Source organism: Pleurodeles waltl, chromosome 3_1 (genome assembly GCF_031143425.1).
Source record: "Pleurodeles waltl isolate 20211129_DDA chromosome 3_1, aPleWal1.hap1.20221129, whole genome shotgun sequence".
Taxonomy (NCBI): Eukaryota; Metazoa; Chordata; class Amphibia; order Caudata; family Salamandridae; genus Pleurodeles; species Pleurodeles waltl.
The window spans coordinates 179788834-179807788 of NC_090440.1; the positions used below are offsets into that span (position 1 = coordinate 179788834).

General features: G+C 43.6%; 1 protein-coding gene across 2 annotated transcripts in view; it reads right to left on the reverse strand.

Moving 5' to 3' along the window:
• The window catches only part of FBXO22 (F-box protein 22), a 124824-nt gene that overhangs the window by 9567 nt on the left and 96302 nt on the right, over window positions 1-18955 (reverse strand). Inside the window, exon 7 of one of the 2 annotated variants that reach the window (XM_069222110.1) lies at window positions 3399-4736. The exons of the other annotated variant lie outside the window; for it this stretch is intronic. Coding sequence (XP_069078211.1) covers window positions 4322-4736 — 415 coding nt within the window. The 3' untranslated portion in view covers window positions 3399-4321. Of the gene's footprint in view, window positions 1-3398; window positions 4737-18955 lie in introns of those variants that run through there. 2 annotated transcript variants of the gene reach the window in all.

The window sequence follows — 18955 nt, forward strand, 5'->3', positions numbered from 1 at the left end:
CCTGGTGGCCCTTAGTGATAATATTCCTCAATACCATCTGGAAAAGTGGACTGAACAAGGCTTTATTATGATTTCGGATCTATTTTCAGCCAGCGAACTACTGTCTTTTGACACCCTTAAGATAGATTTTACCATTCCACCTGGCCACTTCCTCACTTTCACCCAAATGAAACGTTTATTGATCACTATTTTCAAGACACTTCTCAGAACCTGCCGCCAATACACTAATGCAAGCACTATACACGTTAGGAGATAGTACACACCTAGTATAATGGCTCTACCAAGCACATCTCAGCAATGGGATCATTTCAGGATTTCTCTTCAAGGAAAGTGGGCAGGCGATAGACTGCCCACTGCACGACTCAGAATGGCATAGAATTCCATCAAACCCCCTTAAGACATAACTTAATCCCTGCTTAAAATATATACAATTTAACATATTAAACAGGGTGCATCTTACTCCTTGTTGTATTTCCACAATCTACCAGCATATACACAATCCATCGAGGACATCACTAATCTCCGCGGAACGTTCCACCACTAAGGTCATTTTGGGAAATACTTCTTCATGAATACTAGGCAGAGACAGTGGTGCATGCGACAGATGATGGAGATACTACACCCTTTAGGCGGAGTACACTTTAATCTTGATGAGGGGTCAGCATTTCCTTATTGGGTACAGTAACAACCCGGTATGATATTCAGTTTGTGAAGGAAAACATTGGGGAACGTAAGGAATGAGGAGGGAGGACTTTGTGTTGGGGTGGTTAGGCGGGAAAGTTATTTTCAATAGTCCTTTTGTAACTAAGCAGGGATGGGTAAACAAAATGAAAGGCGAGTGGCACATGTATACTTTGGTATCACTTTTACACACCATTTCTAAAGTAAGCATTCTTCTTTTTTATATTCTGTAACCTATGCTATTGGGCCATTCTCGAATAACAAAAATATTAGTAAAAATTTAGTAAATATAAGCATATACGAGTGACGTGGCAGGTTTAACTATCACACAAGCACAACCGTTATATGATTGGCATGGCATTTAAGCGATAAAACTATATCTAAGTACATAGCGATGGCATGGCTATTATGGGAAAAAAAATCAGTGTGTATTAAGAATTACAATGAATAGTTTCATCACTAAAGTAAGCGGCTACAAATCACACTTAGACAATACAAACAAGCACTGCTGGGCATAATGCATAACAGCACACAGTCTGCAAGTAGAAATGTCTTCTGTTGACAGCAAACAGAGATGTCAGATGCAATACAGATGAAAAGAAGATTTAGTGACCAAGTGTATGAATGAATAGTATCCTAAAAAAAAAAAAAAAAATGCTAGCCACAGCATAAGGAAACACAACTCTGAGGGTGTGATCAACAGAAATCATAAGATGAGCATATATGCAGTGCTGCTCTAGTAACAATTTCAACTCATGACAGTAGATTAAAACATATCAGTGGACAAAGTTTTAATGGCTGGGTTGAAGTCATATGTAGCAAAGAACAGAAAAATAGCACACATAATGGCCCGTTCTTCCTAAGGAAAGGAGGTGACAGCAGATTTTTTTTTTTAAAGTTAAGCTTTTTAGTAACTTTTCTAAAAAGTAGTTAATTTTTAGGGTTGAGTGCACAAGCTCTCTCTTTCCCTGTTGTAATCTCTCTTTGGGCTTTCAACCACGCCCATGTCACGCCTGTCACTTTCATTAGTTTGTGGGTTTGCCTTTTAGAATACACTTGCTTTCATTAGTGAAAGGCATGCATATGTCATGCCTTTTATGGTGTTTAGCCCATCTGAGCGCACCAGCCAACTACTGATAACATACGAGGCTCCATGTTTTCAGCCTGGCTTCTGCACTACTTTATCTTTTTATTTTCCACGCAGCGCAATCAAGCTGGGTTTTACGTAGTGTGACTGCGCTCGTTTTTTTCCTTTTAATTTACGTGGCAAGGAAAGTCCGGTTAGGGGTTTACAAAGCTAATAGCACTAACTCGAGCAAATGCGAGACCCCTTCCATTGTAAATGCTTGTATTTTATTGATTATATTGATCCACGCTAGGCTGGTGCTGGTGGGAACATTAACACAGAAGGCTGAACCTGGCAGAGGGAATTTCTTTCCTGTCGAACATGTTCAGTGTTAATAATACCCTGGTAACATTTTCCCTTGCTATGTACCTTTGAGGAATGCCTTTGCACAACAGGCCGTTTGCAGTGTTATATATTCTTAACAATGATGTACATTTTATATTACCGGATGCCCGTGAATGTCAAAGCGCATCTACACTCCAGTGTGAGGAGGACAGTGCTCCTTCTCGATCGGGCTCAGGAAAAAGGCCCTCTGTAAAGTAGATTTCTCGCAGCCGTGCCTGCCTCTGCAGTTATCCCCCCCTTAACGCGTAATTTAAACAATCCGGTGAAAAAGGGAACAGATTTATTCGTTTAAATGTGGGAGTTTACATTTAAACAAAATATTTCACATGGTTAGTGCTTAGTTAATGTTTAGGAGAAAAAAAGGTTGAATTTTTAGGGCTGCGTAGACAAGGGGTTAATGCAACTACAAAACAAGTGTTGGCAAATCCAATATGTCTCAGCTTTGAAAGACCAACCTATTTGTTTTGCCAGTGACATGTGAGCAAATGCACATGCGTAGCTGCCAGTCCTGGAACAGGTTTACTATTAAAGGAAATCAATTCAAAAATTGTCGACCCTGCCTTTTGAAGTATGCATGTGCATCAGGAAATTCAAGCGCACCGGCCAACTACTGAAAACATACGGGGCTCCATATTTTCTGTATGGTTTCTGCACTATTTTTTTACTTTATTTCACAGGCAGCGCGATCTCGCTGGGCAGTAGTAGAGCGCTTTGCATAACATCAACCCCGTTACATGGATATTTGCACTTTTGCCGGTTACATGGATAATTGCACTTTTGCTGATACATTTCACTCCGAGCAAATATCGGTTTCTTTTTGTGCGTTTGCTTTGCACACATGGCAGCCGCCGGCTCACTTATGTGAAACTGTTTTACTTTTCAGTTTATGTGGCAAGAAAAGTCCAGTTAGGATTTTACAAAGCGAATAGCTTTAACTCGAGTAAACACGAGACCCATTGCATTGCAAATGCTTGTTAATCAGTGTGGCTGGTAAGCACAAGCGATTTCTACAGCCAGAGCCTTTGGATTGCAAAGTGCTTACTTTTCTTAACAACTTCAGACCATTTTGGGGAATCAAAAGCAGGTTTTAGTTGGATACATTCATGGATTTATTCAGTACAATAGGTGGAGATGGATTAGTAAGTAGGTTTAAGTAAAAAGGTTGTGCACACCATGGGCACCATTGTATCATGTTTCCTTTCAGTACAGCAGCAATATTACTACAAAAATTGAAAACATACAAAGATAAACCAAAATATGAATTTTATTACTTTGAAGGCTTTTTACAGGAATAACATTTTTAATGGCAATCATTTACAAAAGCATTTTTTTATTTTTATTTTTCCCGGAGTTCTCCAGTAGAGAAGACTGGATTTAATTAGTCTGCATCTGTGAAAAGAGTATATCATTCTATACTATTATATTAACAGTCTAATGAAATTATATAAACAATCCAAAGTCCATACTATTCCTTGAGCCACAAGTGTGATTTCCGGAAGTGTTCAATGTACACAGAAATGGAGAGACGGTTTTGAGGAAATGTAGATATTGACAGAATTATTGACTATTTAAATAATTATGTTACTGTATCATATTAATGAATTTCCAGTTTAAAGGTAAGACAATCACATGCACTGATTCACCTGGAGTTAAAATAACACAAGTCAGGTATGTGTTCTATATTTTATGACTGGTACTTTATGGTGTTTTATAACCAAACAAATACTTTGTTTGACAAAACACAAAAATGAAATGCAGTGCTTACTTCTGAACACATTTCACAACTTTAGAGTTGCGGTAAACAGGACACTGAATGCTTATGAGTGAGTGAACTGTTAAATATATGCATTACAATTATTTCACAACACACCAACTCAGTGTAAAGCCAATGGCAAATACCAAAGACTGAAACTTTGATTCAATAAAACATTTAAAGCAAATGTATGTATAGTTACCTTAAGTTCTGATTCATGAACCATATTAGTTAAAATGCACATCTTTCATGCACTGAACGTTTTGTAAAATCATTAGGGAAATAATCTTATACCAACTGCAAATCACTTTAGTATATTTAAAAAAAATATATAAATATGTACAGAGCCTCTGCCATCTCACAGACTATGAAGAGACTTATTCTTGGAAAGATAATGGTTTCACCTTAAACTTCCATTACTTCACAGTTCCAAAATGGACCAGAGTCATGACTGTTGTGTAGCTATGTAGGAGATCATCTTTTACATCATTGCACTCACGAAGCGTAAAATTCCCTGTGACTATACGGTCGCATCCGATTTCACCATTTCCAAAGAACCCAAACAGAGGAATGCTTGGAAAAAACTTCCTAAATGCATCAGCTTCAACATTTCTTTTGACTTTATAATACTGGTAACCTCGACCAACACAGGCAAACATAAAGCCAAATGTGTTGTGTTCTGGGATGTTAGCTGCTTTGAGACGTTGCATTGCTGCTTCTGCTGTGGCTATGTCATACACATCCAAGCCTAAGAGAACCGTGGCTCCTTGAACCTGTTTCCCGCTAATTGCCAATCCGACAATACCGATGGGTTCACTGCCATGAATTTTGCTGAAAAATAAGACCATCGTATATTAGAAAAGGTTTGATTATTATTTTTAACCACTGAAGCAACTCACGTGGAGTATCATTAACTGTTTACATTTAACTGACCATACTCGTAACAAGAAAGTACCACACATGAAGAATTTCGGTATCAACTGTCATTGTCCATGCTCACTTTCAAACTATTTTGTCAGCATCATCCTTTTCCACTCGTTCACATACCAGGCAGTAGACTGGTTCGCTGGTTATTTTGAAGCTTCAAAGGTTTGATGTAACAAAAGAATGTGTACTCCTCCTTGAAATTCAAGAACTATATATCACATATACATCGCATAAGGTGACACACATTGTCACTTCCAACATCAGTATGTTGTCCATAGGACTGACACACTGGCTAAACCTATAGGAGCCTCTTTGGATAGGGACAGGGTCTCGTTTATAGACTTACTTCTGCTCTCTAGGACCAAAAGCAGAGATTTCTGAATCGACCCAGGCTTTAAAAATTCTGCACTCTTCTGAAGCTTGTGCACTAGCATGATGTAGTGTGGATGACAACCACAGTATGGGAACTGATGTTTGAACTGCTCCTAACAACGGCGGTGCAGGATTATTTCTACACACAATTTTCAGCTTCATTTTCAAATACAGTAAGTGTGATGACTGGAATTTGGTGGTAGCTGCCTTGCATTGTACTCTCTAACTTCAACAGACTTGAATACATTATCTATATACACATATTTGAATAAATATAACTATATGTATGCGAGTGTGTATATACACAAGCACACAAACACACGTGTGTATATATATATTTACACTTTTTATGTAAGTGTACCAACAAAAACATGTATATTGCTAAGGATTAGTGTCTAGTTGAAAACGTAATTCATTTAAAAATTAGATTTAAGTTAATCAATATCTGAACAAAAGACTTAGTTAATTAGTTAATTCTAATTTACTCTATGGGTATATGGTTTCATGATTGTTGTTTAGGTTAATGGGTGTTTAAAAAAAATACAAGGTTGGGGTTTATTTGGATAGTAAGAAGTTACTAGGGTTCAAAGGTGGGTAGTCTCTAGGGCTAGTAGGAGGTTTTTAGGGCTCAGGAAAGGGCAGGTATCCCGCAAATCTGACATTGAGGAAGATATGGAACAGGTGGTCTTGCGAAGTAGATATATAGACGATCTGTTTCTTGTTTGGTGTGGTACTGAATCGTTTGCACGCACATTTATAAAGAATCTTATCACTAATGCATCTGGTCAGAGAGACTAGTCATAACAAGATTGTATTCTGCAACATTCAGGTAGAGGTAATGGGTGACCATTTAGTGACCAAATTGTATTGTAAACCCATAGTAGGGAACACCCTTTGACATGCTAGGAGTAGTCATCCTGGAGCACTGAATTAGAGAATCCCCTGCGGGGTAATGCTCTAGTCTAGGAAAAATGAAAGCTCCACCACTGATTTTGAAGCAGAAGTGGTGAAAATGTTCAACAGGTTCACAGAAAGAGGTTACCCTGAATGGGTCATTGACCAGGCCAGGAAGAGGGCCCCCCCCCCCAAAAAAAAAGAACAGATACTGTTTGGTTCCAATGGTATAGACAAGACAGACCGTGAAACAGATAATATGCGCATAATTACTACCTACAATAAGAAATTTAGGAGCAGTCAGATCTCCTCACAGCCCAATATTACTTTTGGGAAAAGAAGTTCACTCAGAGTCTGGTTGGTACACAATGGCATTACTTTTACACAGAAAGACACCGGTATGGACAAAACACAGAGCTTTATTTGTATTTGGGAAATGTAAGGCCTGAAAAAAAAGTAAGAACATGAAAGCCTATCGGAAACCATCTGGAGTGATGTACAAAGAGATTGAGAAATAAATTACATGTAGCACAACACACAAGCTTTACTTTCTTAGATGCCCTGGCAACAAGCTATACGTTACTAGCACTATTCACCCCATAAAAAAAGTCTACTCGATCACATGCAAATAATTATGAATGTGGATATCTACTATCCGCTGGCTTGTTACTTTGCAGACTTTCACTACTCTGACAAGAATCTACTACAATACTAAGGTAGACAGAATAGACCCTGATACCTGGTATGAGGGGTGGAAACAGAGTGTTACATCTGAGATGAAAGGAGTAGAAATATATAGCTGAACACAAATATCCCAGATGGGCTTAATATGGAAGAGGAGTTAAATGTAAATTGGGAGACTGAATGTTTGTGACAATGTTGCCCTTTTGATCAATGCTGACTGTTGGGTTGTGCAGAGCCGATTTAAAACTATCAATGTTATGTATTATTTCAGGGCCACTGGAATTATGCTATTGTGCGGCTGCAGCAATTTTTTTCACATTATTGTAGATTTGGCACATTTGCCACCCAATCCATCATCTGTCGCATAATCTTCAGATTTTAACCAAAGGTTTTTGTTCCTACCTCAAACAGTTAAAAAGTTACTAAAATTGCAGCAACATGTGTTGCAGAGCAGTGGAAGGGCCGTTGCAAAGGTTGACTGGTCAACTTTCTGTATCTTATTGCTATAATTAGGTGTTAAACTGGTACTAATGAGGTGCAACTAATGCCCAGACAGTGTTAACAAGTTTTAAAATAACAAAATAATGATGTAATACTGTCACAAACTGTGCCGCATAATTTGGTTTTTCTTGCTGCATAATTTACTTAACCCTGCTGCATAATTTGGCCCTCCCCTGCCGCATAATTGCAGTGGCCCTGATTTATGACTAGTTAGCCCACTTGGGCGTTACTTGATTTAGAATATGTTCTTGCACATAGAATATATCTTATGCATATTAACTCAAACACTAAGATGTATTTATGTACCATAGGATGGTGTATTATTAGGAGTAGTCAGAGCTTTACATTCAAACTGGGGGCTTTTTAACCTTGCTCAACTGTTTTCACTTGTTTACACCTCATATGCAAAGGTCATAGGTGATGAGACAGCTGGAATTATGGTACGACAGAGAGTCTGATAGAAGTGACAGGACGTGTGATGAGTCATTCATAAAAATGCTATGATTTAATGTTTGTTTGACTTATTTGTAATGACATACTAATTTGGAATATGAGAACGTCCGTAACATGGGTCATAACAGTTGGCTCAATTTATCTTCATCTATATCCAGAATGCATTTTTAGTTGTGGGCTTGTTCCTTTGGACTTTTTCATGTATTATACACCTACCTGCACTGTAAACCTTAGAAAGTGGGATTGAATGCAAGATGGCCCTGCTGTGTACAACGAGCACTAGTCCTTCTTTTCTATAAACAGTAGGATATATAATCAGTTTAACCATTTATGTTGTTATATGATCAATGGGATCAAGGCCCTCCTGCAGCTGAAACTCATCAATGGGATCCTTAGGAATTAACAGTTTTTGCATCCAACTGTCCTGACTACCGTCTTTCCTGTGTGATCAGGATTGTGGATTTGTAATAGTTGGTGACTCGCAGCTGCTACCACACAGATGCTACACTGCTATTGGAGTGAGGGGGTAGGAGGGACTGGGATGGGGGGGGGGGGGGGGGGGGTCAGCAATAAATGTGTAATTTGGATACTGGAGATATATCTATCTATCTCACGCAACTGGACAAACCTTAACCCCCATCTTCTCATCTAGCAAAAAGGTCTCCGTCAGACACATCTCACCTGGTCAGAGCATTCCATCAACGACTTCAAAGTGATCACTCCTCAAACCACCTATTCAGAAAGACCGAGCGCACCCACACACTGCTTGAGCAAAGTTACTGAACCCGACTGGATCAGCATCCTCCAAATAGACCCTTTAAGCCCCACCAACATCGACAATGACACACAGGATTTCAACACCTGGAATTCCAACTGCCCCAACACACTTGCACCTTTCAAAATCTCCATGAACAGAAGAAGCCACAAACAAGCAGGCTGGTACCCAGACAACCTTGGGGAGACCAAGCTCCACTGCAAGCAACTGGAGAGGAAATGGAGAACCATCCAAGAACCTGCCACCATAAAAAAAATTACAAGGCCACTCTCAAACACTACCACCACCAACTGAGTGCCAAGGAAAGAGCACTGACCCTCAGAATCGAAGGAAAACAACTACAAGGAACTCTTTGCCATTGTCAAAGAACTCTCAAATCCTGCAGCAGCAAACAACACAACTACCCCATCACGAGAACTCTGCAATGACCTCTCAACTTTGATAGCAAAATCTCAAACATCTTAGATCTCAAGCCACACACAACCAAACTCCCCAACCAGAAAACTGACAACCAACATGGACCACCTACTCACCAACTGGAGACCACTCTCCAACGAAGACACAGCTACCCTCATGAAGACTGTCCGCTCAGGGGCCCCCCCACTAACCCATGCCCTCACTAGATCTACAACTTAGGAGGATCCCCGACAGACATCCATCAACATCTCTGTCGCAACTGCAATGGTCCCAGAAAGCTGGAAGCATGCAAAAGTCAACGCACTACTGAAAAACACTGGCTGACCCAAACACCCACAGCAACTACTGGCCCATCTTACTCCTTCCCAGCTAAAGTCACGGAGAAAGTAATCAACAGACAACTCTCTGAGAATACAGGCTCCACTTTAGAGCAAAAAAGGAGCACTCTCCAGATTCTCAGCCACATTCATTACACCCAGCTGATTTATTGTGCTAAGAGACATTTGCTTGCTTTAATAAGAACAGGAAAGATGAAAGATTACAGATAAATGCGCACCAGTTATAATGTGAACAGCAATGTGCCCAGAACCATTTGGGTATTTAACTCTACTAAAGAAAAGTTATAACTGGGACTAAGCAACATCTCAAAGTACATGGGATCATGGTGGCGCTGCTAGCTGTGTGATTTATGGAGACTTTTAGTCCCTTTTTTTTTTTTTTTTACTTACGAGTATCATGAAATAACAATGAAGGAAAACTATTTAAAGCATCTGTAATTAAATGTCTATTTCTTTACCGGGTTACCCCTATTTTCTGTCTGTTGTCACATGTTCACTGGGATCCTGCAAACCAGGACCCCGGTGGATTATGCTCTCCCCCTGTAAATGTGGGTTCTTGAACCACACACACACACACACACACACACACACCACATTTGGCATACTGGTACCCTTTTGTAAGTCCCTAGTAAATGGTACCCAGGTACCAGGGGCACTGGGGTACCAGGGGATTCCCCCATGGGCTGTAGCATGTATTATGCCACCCATGGGGAGTCCATGTACAATTTGTCAGCAGGCCTGCGTGAAAAGGTGCATGCACCTTTTCACTACAGGTCACTGCACCAGGTCACTGTAAGTCACCCCTATGGTAGGCCCTCCTAGCCCAGAGGGCAGGGTGCAAATACCTGTGTGCGAGGGCACCCCTGCACTAGTAGAGGTGCCCCCATGAAGAAAATAAGTTACTTACCTGTAACTGTAGTTCTCCAGTATTGGAAACTTTCATAGATTCACATGCTTCAATCATTCCCCGTCGTCGAGATGGGAGTCCCCGGTATAATTTACACAAGTAGTGTCAAGATATATTAACAAAGAAAAGGCCCTAGGCCTCTTCAATTTAATAGTGTATCAGAGTCATTTTGTGAAAAGGACCAAACTTGAGCATCCACCAATCAGGCGACAGCACCCTCTAGAATCCTCCTGAGAGAAGCTCCAGCATCTCAGATTTTCCAAGCACAAGTGCATACAATATAGGAAAAAAAAGAGAGAGAGAGAGGTGAAGTGAGCTTCTCCGGGGAGGCGGGTGGGTCGCATGTGAATCTATGAAAGATTCCAATACTGGAGAACTACAGTTACAGGTAAGTAACTTATTTTCTTACTCCAGTATTGGAACTTTCATAGATTCACATGCTTGAATCAGAGTAGAGAGCAGTAGCTATGCACATTGTAGTATAATAACATATTTGATCGAAAACACCTTGATAAATGAAACCTCATTATATTCCTGTATATAAATCTATGCAACTATAAAGGCATACACCTAGATATATATCTATGTATATCAACTATATATATATATATATATATATATACATACATATATATATATATATATACACATATATATACATACACACATAGATATCCAGAATGACAGAGCAAAAAGTATCCTATAACATGTATGTAATATGAATACTATAATTAAAAATTACCACTTATCTGTCTGTCACAATGTTCTCTTACTCTTGTTTACTTTCTTTTTTTGTTTTTTTTTTGTTTTAACTGTGTAAGCGAATATAAAGGATATAAACAATGTGCATACCTGTTCTAGGATGGAGGGATGGAGAAGAGATGGCTCACCTTCACCTGAAGAGATTCCTGAGAACCGCTTGACCCACTGCTACCTCTCCCTGAGATAGAGATTCCAAGCAGTAGTGTTTTGTGAATGTATGACAGCTCCTCCAGGTCACTGCCCTACAAATGTCTTGTAGTGAAACTCCGGCGAACAGCGCCGCTGACGATGAGACTGCCCTCGTGGAGTGAGCATGTACAGGTGAGTGCAGAGGTTTGCCCGCTGCTTGATGGCAGAAGCGAATGGCTGAGGCGATCCATCTGGAAATACTCTGCTTGGAGAGTGGATGCCCTTTCCTAGGAGCACTGTATGCGACGAATAGCTGATTAGAGCGTCGAAAAGATTTAGTCCTGTCCAAATACAATTGAACACATCTTTTAACGTCTAAGGAGTGTAATGCCCTCTCAGCCGGAGTAGATGGATGAGGAAAAAAGGATTTGAAGACTAAAAGGTTCATTGATGTGAAAGTCTGAAGGAACCTTTGGAATAAAATGCGGGTTAGTGCGCATTAGCAGTCTGTCGTGTTTAAGCTGTAGGAATGGCTCTTGAATAGAGAGAGCTTGCACCTCGCTGACTCGCCTAGTTGATGTGAGAGCTACCAATAAAGCAACCTTCCATGAAAGGAACTTGAGAGAAGCACGATGGATCGGCTCAAACGGATGTTTCATCAGTTGTGCTAAGACGATATTTAGGTTCCACGAAGGAGGTGGTGGTCTGAAAGGAGGGAAAACTCTGAAAAGCCCCTTCAAGAACCTTTTAATCAGACGAGAGGAGTAGAGTGAGGGTAAAGCATCCGAACGTTTGTATGCAGCTATCGCTGCTAGGTGAACTTTAATGGAAAATGTGCCAGGCCAGCTTGAGCTAGCTGCAATGGGTATGGTAATATTTCCTCTGGTGGTGAGACTAATGGGTCAATCTGTTGTTGATGACACCAGACACAGAATCGTCTCCATTTACAATAATAAGTTTTATTGGTGCTATCCGCTCTGGCTTTTGACAAAATATCCCTACACTCCTGTGGGATATTAAAATGTGCGAACTCCCTGTGGTCAGGAGCCATGCTGATAAACGCATCGACTTCGGATCCGGGTGCCAAACCTGGCCTTTGTTCATTGTTAACAATTGGGGTAATGGCTCCAGCGGAATGTGAGGCTTGATTGACAGAAGAAGTAGTTCCGCAAACCAATGCTGACGCGGCCAGTACGGAGCTATTAATATCAGAGTGCACGGCTCTGCTTTCATCTTCATGAGGACCCGTGGGATCAACGGAATTGGAGGAAAGGCGTAAGCAAAGATGTCTGACCAGACTATCGAAAACGCATTCCCCCAAGATCCCTTCTGGTGATGCCAACTTGCGAAGAACTGGCATTTGGTGCTGTGCTTGTTTGCAAACAGGTCTACTGTTGGTGTTCCCCACTGTGAAAAAATGTGGTCCACTATCGACTGGTCTAGCTCCCACTCGTGGCAGCTCGACTTCTGCCTGCTGAGTGCATCTGCTGTCTTGTTGTTTATTCCCGGCAAGTGTACCGCTGATAGTGTGATGCCTTGTTGCGAGGCCCAATTCCAAATTGTTTGGGCTTCTCTGGAGAGAGTGAGAGATCTTGTGCCTCCTTGTTTGTTGAGGTAATGCATCGTGGTGGTGTTGTCTGTCCTTATTACCACTTGCGATCCTGAGATCTTGGGAAGAAACGCCTGTAAGGCCAGGTGCACTGCTCTGAGCTCCAGCCAATTGATTTGCATTGATGCCAGATGCAGAGGCCATTTGCCACTTATTTGCAGATCCTGTAGCACAGCTCCCCAGCCTTCCAGGGATGCATCCGTCGTTATGGTCCAAGGAGCTGGCTGCTGTAGAAACGAAAGGCCGATTGATAGATGATGTCTTAGAGACCACCATCTCAGAGCCCTGAGCATTGTTGGAGTTATGTGTATCTGATCCTCGAAAGTGCCTGACACTTGGAGCCATTGACAATCCAGTTGCTCCTGTAAGGGGCGCATCTTTAGATGCATAGAGGAACTAGAGGTATGCATGAAGACATCATGCCCAACAGAGACTTGAACAGCCGGACAGTAACCTTGCTTCTTTTCTGTATGGAACTTGTTAGAGTCAGTAACCTTTGTTGCCTCTCCAATGTGGGACATGCCATGGTGGATTGTGTGTCCAGTTTTGCCCCTAGAAATGTAATATTGCGTGCTGGTAGAGGCTTGGATTTCTCCCAATTGATGGTGAGTCCGAGGTTGGTTAGCAAGGAAACGCACCTTTTTGTTGATCTGTGCGCTCCTGCGTAGGTTTTTGCCTTTATCAGCCAATCGTCTAAGTATGGAAAAATTTGGTGTTTTCTCCTTCTGAGAAAGGCTGCGATTGGAGCTAGACATTTGGTAAATATTCTGGGAGCTGATTTCAGTCCGAAAGGAAGGACACTGAATTGAAAATGGCTGCCGGCTACAGTGAATCTCAGGTATTTTCTGTGGGCAGGGTGGATGGGTATGTGGAAGTATGCATCTTTCAGGTCTAGCGTAGACATGAAATCTCCCTGGTTGAGACGCAGGAGGACGTCTTGTAGGCTGATCATACGGAACGATTACTTTAAGTAGGCATTTAGCTCCCTTAAATCGAGGATCGGCCTCCAATCCTTCCACTTTTTCTGAATGAGGAAGAACCTGGAATAAAATCCTGTTCCCCGCTGGGCTCGAGGTACCTTCTCTATTGCTCCTTTGAGAAGCATTTTGTCGATCTCCTTTTTGAGTTGTTGAGGGTATCTTGAAGGAGTCCTGCGGGGAGGTTTGGAGGGAGGTAGTTGGGTGAATTCTAAAGTATGGCCCCGTTTCACTAATTGTAGGACCCACTTGTCTGATGTGACGGCTTGCCATTGTTTGAGGAATAGAGATATCCTCCCGCCCAGACTGAAAGGAGGAGAATTGGATGTAGCCGGAGCCTCGGATGCATCAGGTTCTACGAGCCGAATCTTTGGCCGGGCGGGTTGAGCGTCCACGACCTCCAGGTCTACCATAGGCTGGTTGCGGCGGCTGCCTCTGAGTAGTATTGGCGATATTGTTGGGAAGAGGAAGGATAGGTGTAATATCTGTGCTGTTGATATCCTCCTCTGTATGAGGGTTGGCCACGCCCTCTAGGTCGAAAGGAAGACTTTCGATATTGCAGGGTCCCTAGTGACCTTGCTGTGTCCGATTTGATGGATTGTAAGGCGTCATCAATGTGTTTCCCAAATAACGCCTGGCCAACAAAAGGTAAGTCCAAGATTTTATTTTGCACCTCTGGATGGAAAGAGGTAGCTTTAAGCCAACCTTGCCTTCTAAGCACCGCTGCACCGGCGAGCTGTCGAAAAGCAGTGGTTGCTATGTCCATTGCACAGTCGATAAGTTCTGCAGACGTGCGTTGACCCTCCTGTACAGTTTTGTTTGCCTCTGATCTTGTATCTTCTGGCAACTGGCTAATATAAGGTGCAATGTCCGCTCAAAGTTGCCTATCAAACCTAGCCAGTATAGCCAAAGAGTTGGCAGCTCTTACCACTAGGCTAGCCATAGAGGAAAATCTTTTACCTATATTATCTAGCCTTCTGCCCTCTTTGTCTGGGGGTGCGGAAATCGGGGCAGAAGGATTCTTAGATCTTCTTTGTGCTGCCTCCGAATCCGGAGGAGAGTGTCCAGTTAGACATGTTGGTGCATCGTCCGGTGCTTTGTATTTCTTATCTAAACGAGGCAGTACTGCAGTAACTGTAGCCGGATTATGCATGACTTTAAGACCCTCTTCCCACAGGTTGTTAACCATCGGGATAGAGCGCACGGATTTCTGAAAAGGCTCCTTAAAGTCGTAAAGGAAACAGTCCGTTTGCTTGGTTGGCATTGGTAAAGCAAAACATTTGGCAGCTCTTTCTAAAAGATTGTGAAACCCTCCTATGTCTTCTGGTGGGGACTCCACCTTAGATTGAGAAGGAGAAGGAGGAGCCGGGATGATGTATTCGTGTCCAGGAGCTCCCCTTCTTCCTGATCTCCCTCTGAGATGTCCGTATCCTGAGGAAGTGTCATATCAGGAGTAGCCACATTCGTGAGAGGTAAGGAAGTTGGCCTCTGATGTGGAGTGGTAACCCCAGAGACGGGCAATGGGGGAGGTTGTTCTCCTTGAGGGGGAAAATGCCTGCTGTAATCAGCCAACATCGCTCTGAGGTCAGACAATAGGGAGGACAGAATATATGCTCCCTGCTGGTATTGCTGTTGTTCTGTATAAAATTGGGGGTCATAGGCTTCCTCATACTCCTCCTCTTCCTGATACTTTACGTTCAGTTGGGATGGACTGTGGGCTGTTCCAAATGGCCCCTCATCATCTGAGTCTTCGCCCCCCTCTAAAAGGTGCACTGGAAGAAGGGAGGACACCTTACTAGGTGATGTATGAGTCGGCGTCAGCTTTTCCACACTTTTTTGATGTTTCTCCCTCGTCGACGGTGTCGTCGACGGCGCATACATAGACTTCGTCGACGACGGTGTCGTAGACGCTGGGCGCACGGAGATTTTAATAGAAGAAAGTCTCGCCAACGAGTCTACCGTCGACTAGGTCGTCGACGAAGGTAGGGCTGACACTGACATCAGCGCTGTCGACGATGTGTAGACGGTCGTCGACGCTGATGTCGTAGCTGCAGTTCTCGTCGACGGTGGGGTACCTGTCCTCGTCGACGTTGTCGCCGGCAGAGCTGTCGACGGTGGAATCGCAGAACTGGACGTCGTCGTCGGAAAAGTACTCACCGATGGTACCGTCGACGATGAACCCGTCGTCGACGGTGCTATTTTCCCCAGTTACAGAGGATGGCTTCTTAAAAGGCACAGATGGTGGTACAGAGCAAGATTTTCTGTGCCTCTCTGAACTGGTAGAATGACCTCTCCCCTCTTTCCTGGAAGCTTTCTTAGGGGAGGAAGATGGGCTTCGGCCTTTATAAGACCTTTAAGCAGTCTTTTTGTGGGCTTTTCTTGAGAGTTGGGAGGGAGATCTTGAGCCTGATCTCGCCCTCTTTGATGATCTCTTGGATGTTGAAGATTCATCACTCTCAGAATCAGAAACTGGATTTTTTCTGTGTTTTAGTTTCTGCAGCCATATCAATAATTTGCCTTCCCTGTCCTATAAAGTCTTAGAGGAAAAGGTACGACAAATCTTACAGTCTTTAGCTGAATGGTTTGGGTAGAGGCAGTAAATGCAGTCCTAGTGAGGGTCTTCAGAATGAAGCCTTTTCTTTCCACAAGTCTTGCAGTCTCTGAAAAGACCCTTCTTCTCCTTGTCAGACATAGTTGGAAAATAGTTGACAAACCAAGTTAGATAAGTTTCTCTGAGAGAAATTGTTGAAAAGGTGTGAAGAAAGAGCAGAGCTCTGAGGAGACTCCCTAGCACGACGTGCGGTAGAAAATCTGAGGTGCTGGAGCTTCTCTCAGGAGGATTCAAGAGGGTGCTGTCGCCTGATTGGTGGATGCTCAAGTTTGGTCCTTTTCACAAAATGACTCTGATAGACTATTAAATTGAAGAGGCCTAGGGCCTTTTTCTTTGTCAATATATCTTGACACTACTTGTGTAAATTATACCGGGGACTCCCATCTCGACGACGGGGAATGATTCAAGCATGTGAATCTATGAAAGTTCCAATACTGGAGTAACTCCAGTTCTATTTTCCTGGACTTTGTGAGTGTGGGGATGCCATTTTATGCATGTACTGGACATAGGTCACTACCTATGTCCAGCTACATAATGGCAAATCCAAATCTTGGCATGTTTGATACCAAACATGTTGGAATCATACTGCAATACTGCTGCCATTATTGGAAGTATGATGCCATGCACTCTGGGGGCTCCTTAGAGGACCCCCAGCATTGCTCCTACCAGCCTTCTAGGGTTTTCCAGGCAGCCCACGGTGCTGCCATCCCTCAGACAGGTTTCTGTCCTCTTTCTGCTTGATCTGCTCAAGCCCAGGAAGGCAGAACAAAGGATTTCCTTTGGGAGAGAGGGTTAACACCCTCTACCTTTGGAAACAGGTGTTGCATGGCTCGGGAGGGGTAGCCTTCCCAAGCCACTGTTATGCTTTGAAGGGCACATTTTGTGCCCTCCTCATAAACCAGTCTCCACCAGTTCAGGGACCTCCAGTCCCTGCTCTGGTGTGAAACTGGACAATGGAAAGTGGAGTGACCACTCCCCTGTCCATAACCCCCCCAGGGGTGGTGCCCAGAGATCCTCCAGAGGGTCCCTTGATTCTGCCATCTTGAATCCAAGGTGGGCAGAGGCCTCTGGGAGCATCTGAGTGGCCAGGTCAGGAAGGTGAAGTCAGAGCCCCCCTCCCTATAGGTGGTCACCTGGCTAGGTGACCAATAATCCCTCTTTCAGGGCTATTTAGGGTCTCTCTTTTGGGTGGGTCCTCAGATTCGCAAGATTCCAGTAGGACTCCTCAGCAACCTCTACTTCAACTTCAACTTCTAGCCACTGGAACAACGACTGGATAATCCAGGAATCGACAATCTGGATGCACAACGAAGACTCACTTGCAACATTGTTTCCACAGCGCATTCCAGCTTCTGCAACAATTCCCCAGCTGTGCAACCTCTGAGGGCAGTAAGTGTTCAGTCTGCACAAGAAGGGAGAAGAAATCTCCCTTGGAGTAAAGGAGTCACTCCCCTGTATCCACAGGTACCAACAGTAACGACGACCAGCTGCGTGGATCTCCTCTCATCCTGAGCTGTGTGGTACCTGCATCACTGGTGGTGGTCTGGAGTGGTCTCTTCGGTCCTCTCTACCAGCTGTCCAACTTTGGCGAAGGTAAGCCCTTGCCTTCCCACGCAGAACAGTCCCCCTGTGCACTGCGTCTCTTGCAGCTACCAAGTCTTGTTGGCATCTCCTCCAAGGGATCTTCAGGCTCTACATGGTCCCAGCCCACCGCACTCTTCCCTGCAACGCACAGCCCTCTGTGTGCTTCTCCTGCGGCATCAAACCCTTCTTCAGTTGTGCTGCGTGGGTTCCTTTGCGACTCCTGGTTCCTCTTCCAGTGGGTCTCCTGTGGGGCTGCCTTTTCTTCTGTGGACACTCTGCCTTGCTGAGGGTCCCTCCAGGACTCCCTTGTGGGTTGAGTCCTTCTGGACCTTGCTGGTCCCCGGCAGCTCCACTTTTGCTTCATCGCAACTTCTGTCTTTGCCAAGGCTTGTTGGTGGCTTTTCTAAACCACCAACCGACTGCAATCCTCCATCCGGTGTAGGGCGTCCACTGCATCCTCCAGGAACTCTTCACCGACTCCAGGGCTGCATTCCTGACTGTCTTCATCCTGCTGTCGACCAACTCCTGCAACCACTCACAGGTGGGTAGTGTGTCCTTTCCCCCACCGGACACTCCCGTGGCTTCTGGACTTGGTCCCCTTTTTCCACAGGTCTTCCTCTTCAGGAATTCACCACTGGTTTCTTGCAGTTTTGTCTGAGTGTTGCATTATCTTCTTGTTAGTCCTTTTGGGTGGTTTGGGGAAAATCCAATAACTTACTCCTTTCTTCCTGGTCACTGGGGGGCACTGGGGTATTTACATTTGGGGTTTCCTAGTTCCTCCAGCTCCCTTCTACACATTTCACTAACCTAGGTGGGGGTCCTGCATGCACATTCAACTTTATTTTAACATATGGTTTGGGCACACCCTAGGGTCAATCAATCAGAGTTTTATAAAACGCAGCTACTCACCCGTTAGGGTCTCAAGGCTTGGGGGGGTGGGAAGGGGGGAAGGTCGCGAGTACCATAGGTGGATTAAAAAACCCATGTCTTCAGTTCCTTCGTGAAGCTTGGGAGGGAGGTGGTTTGTCTGATGTGGATGGGTAGGGCATTCCAGCTGGTGGCGGTGAGGTAGGAGAAGGAGCTCTTGTTCTGGTTTTCCAGATGCAGGGT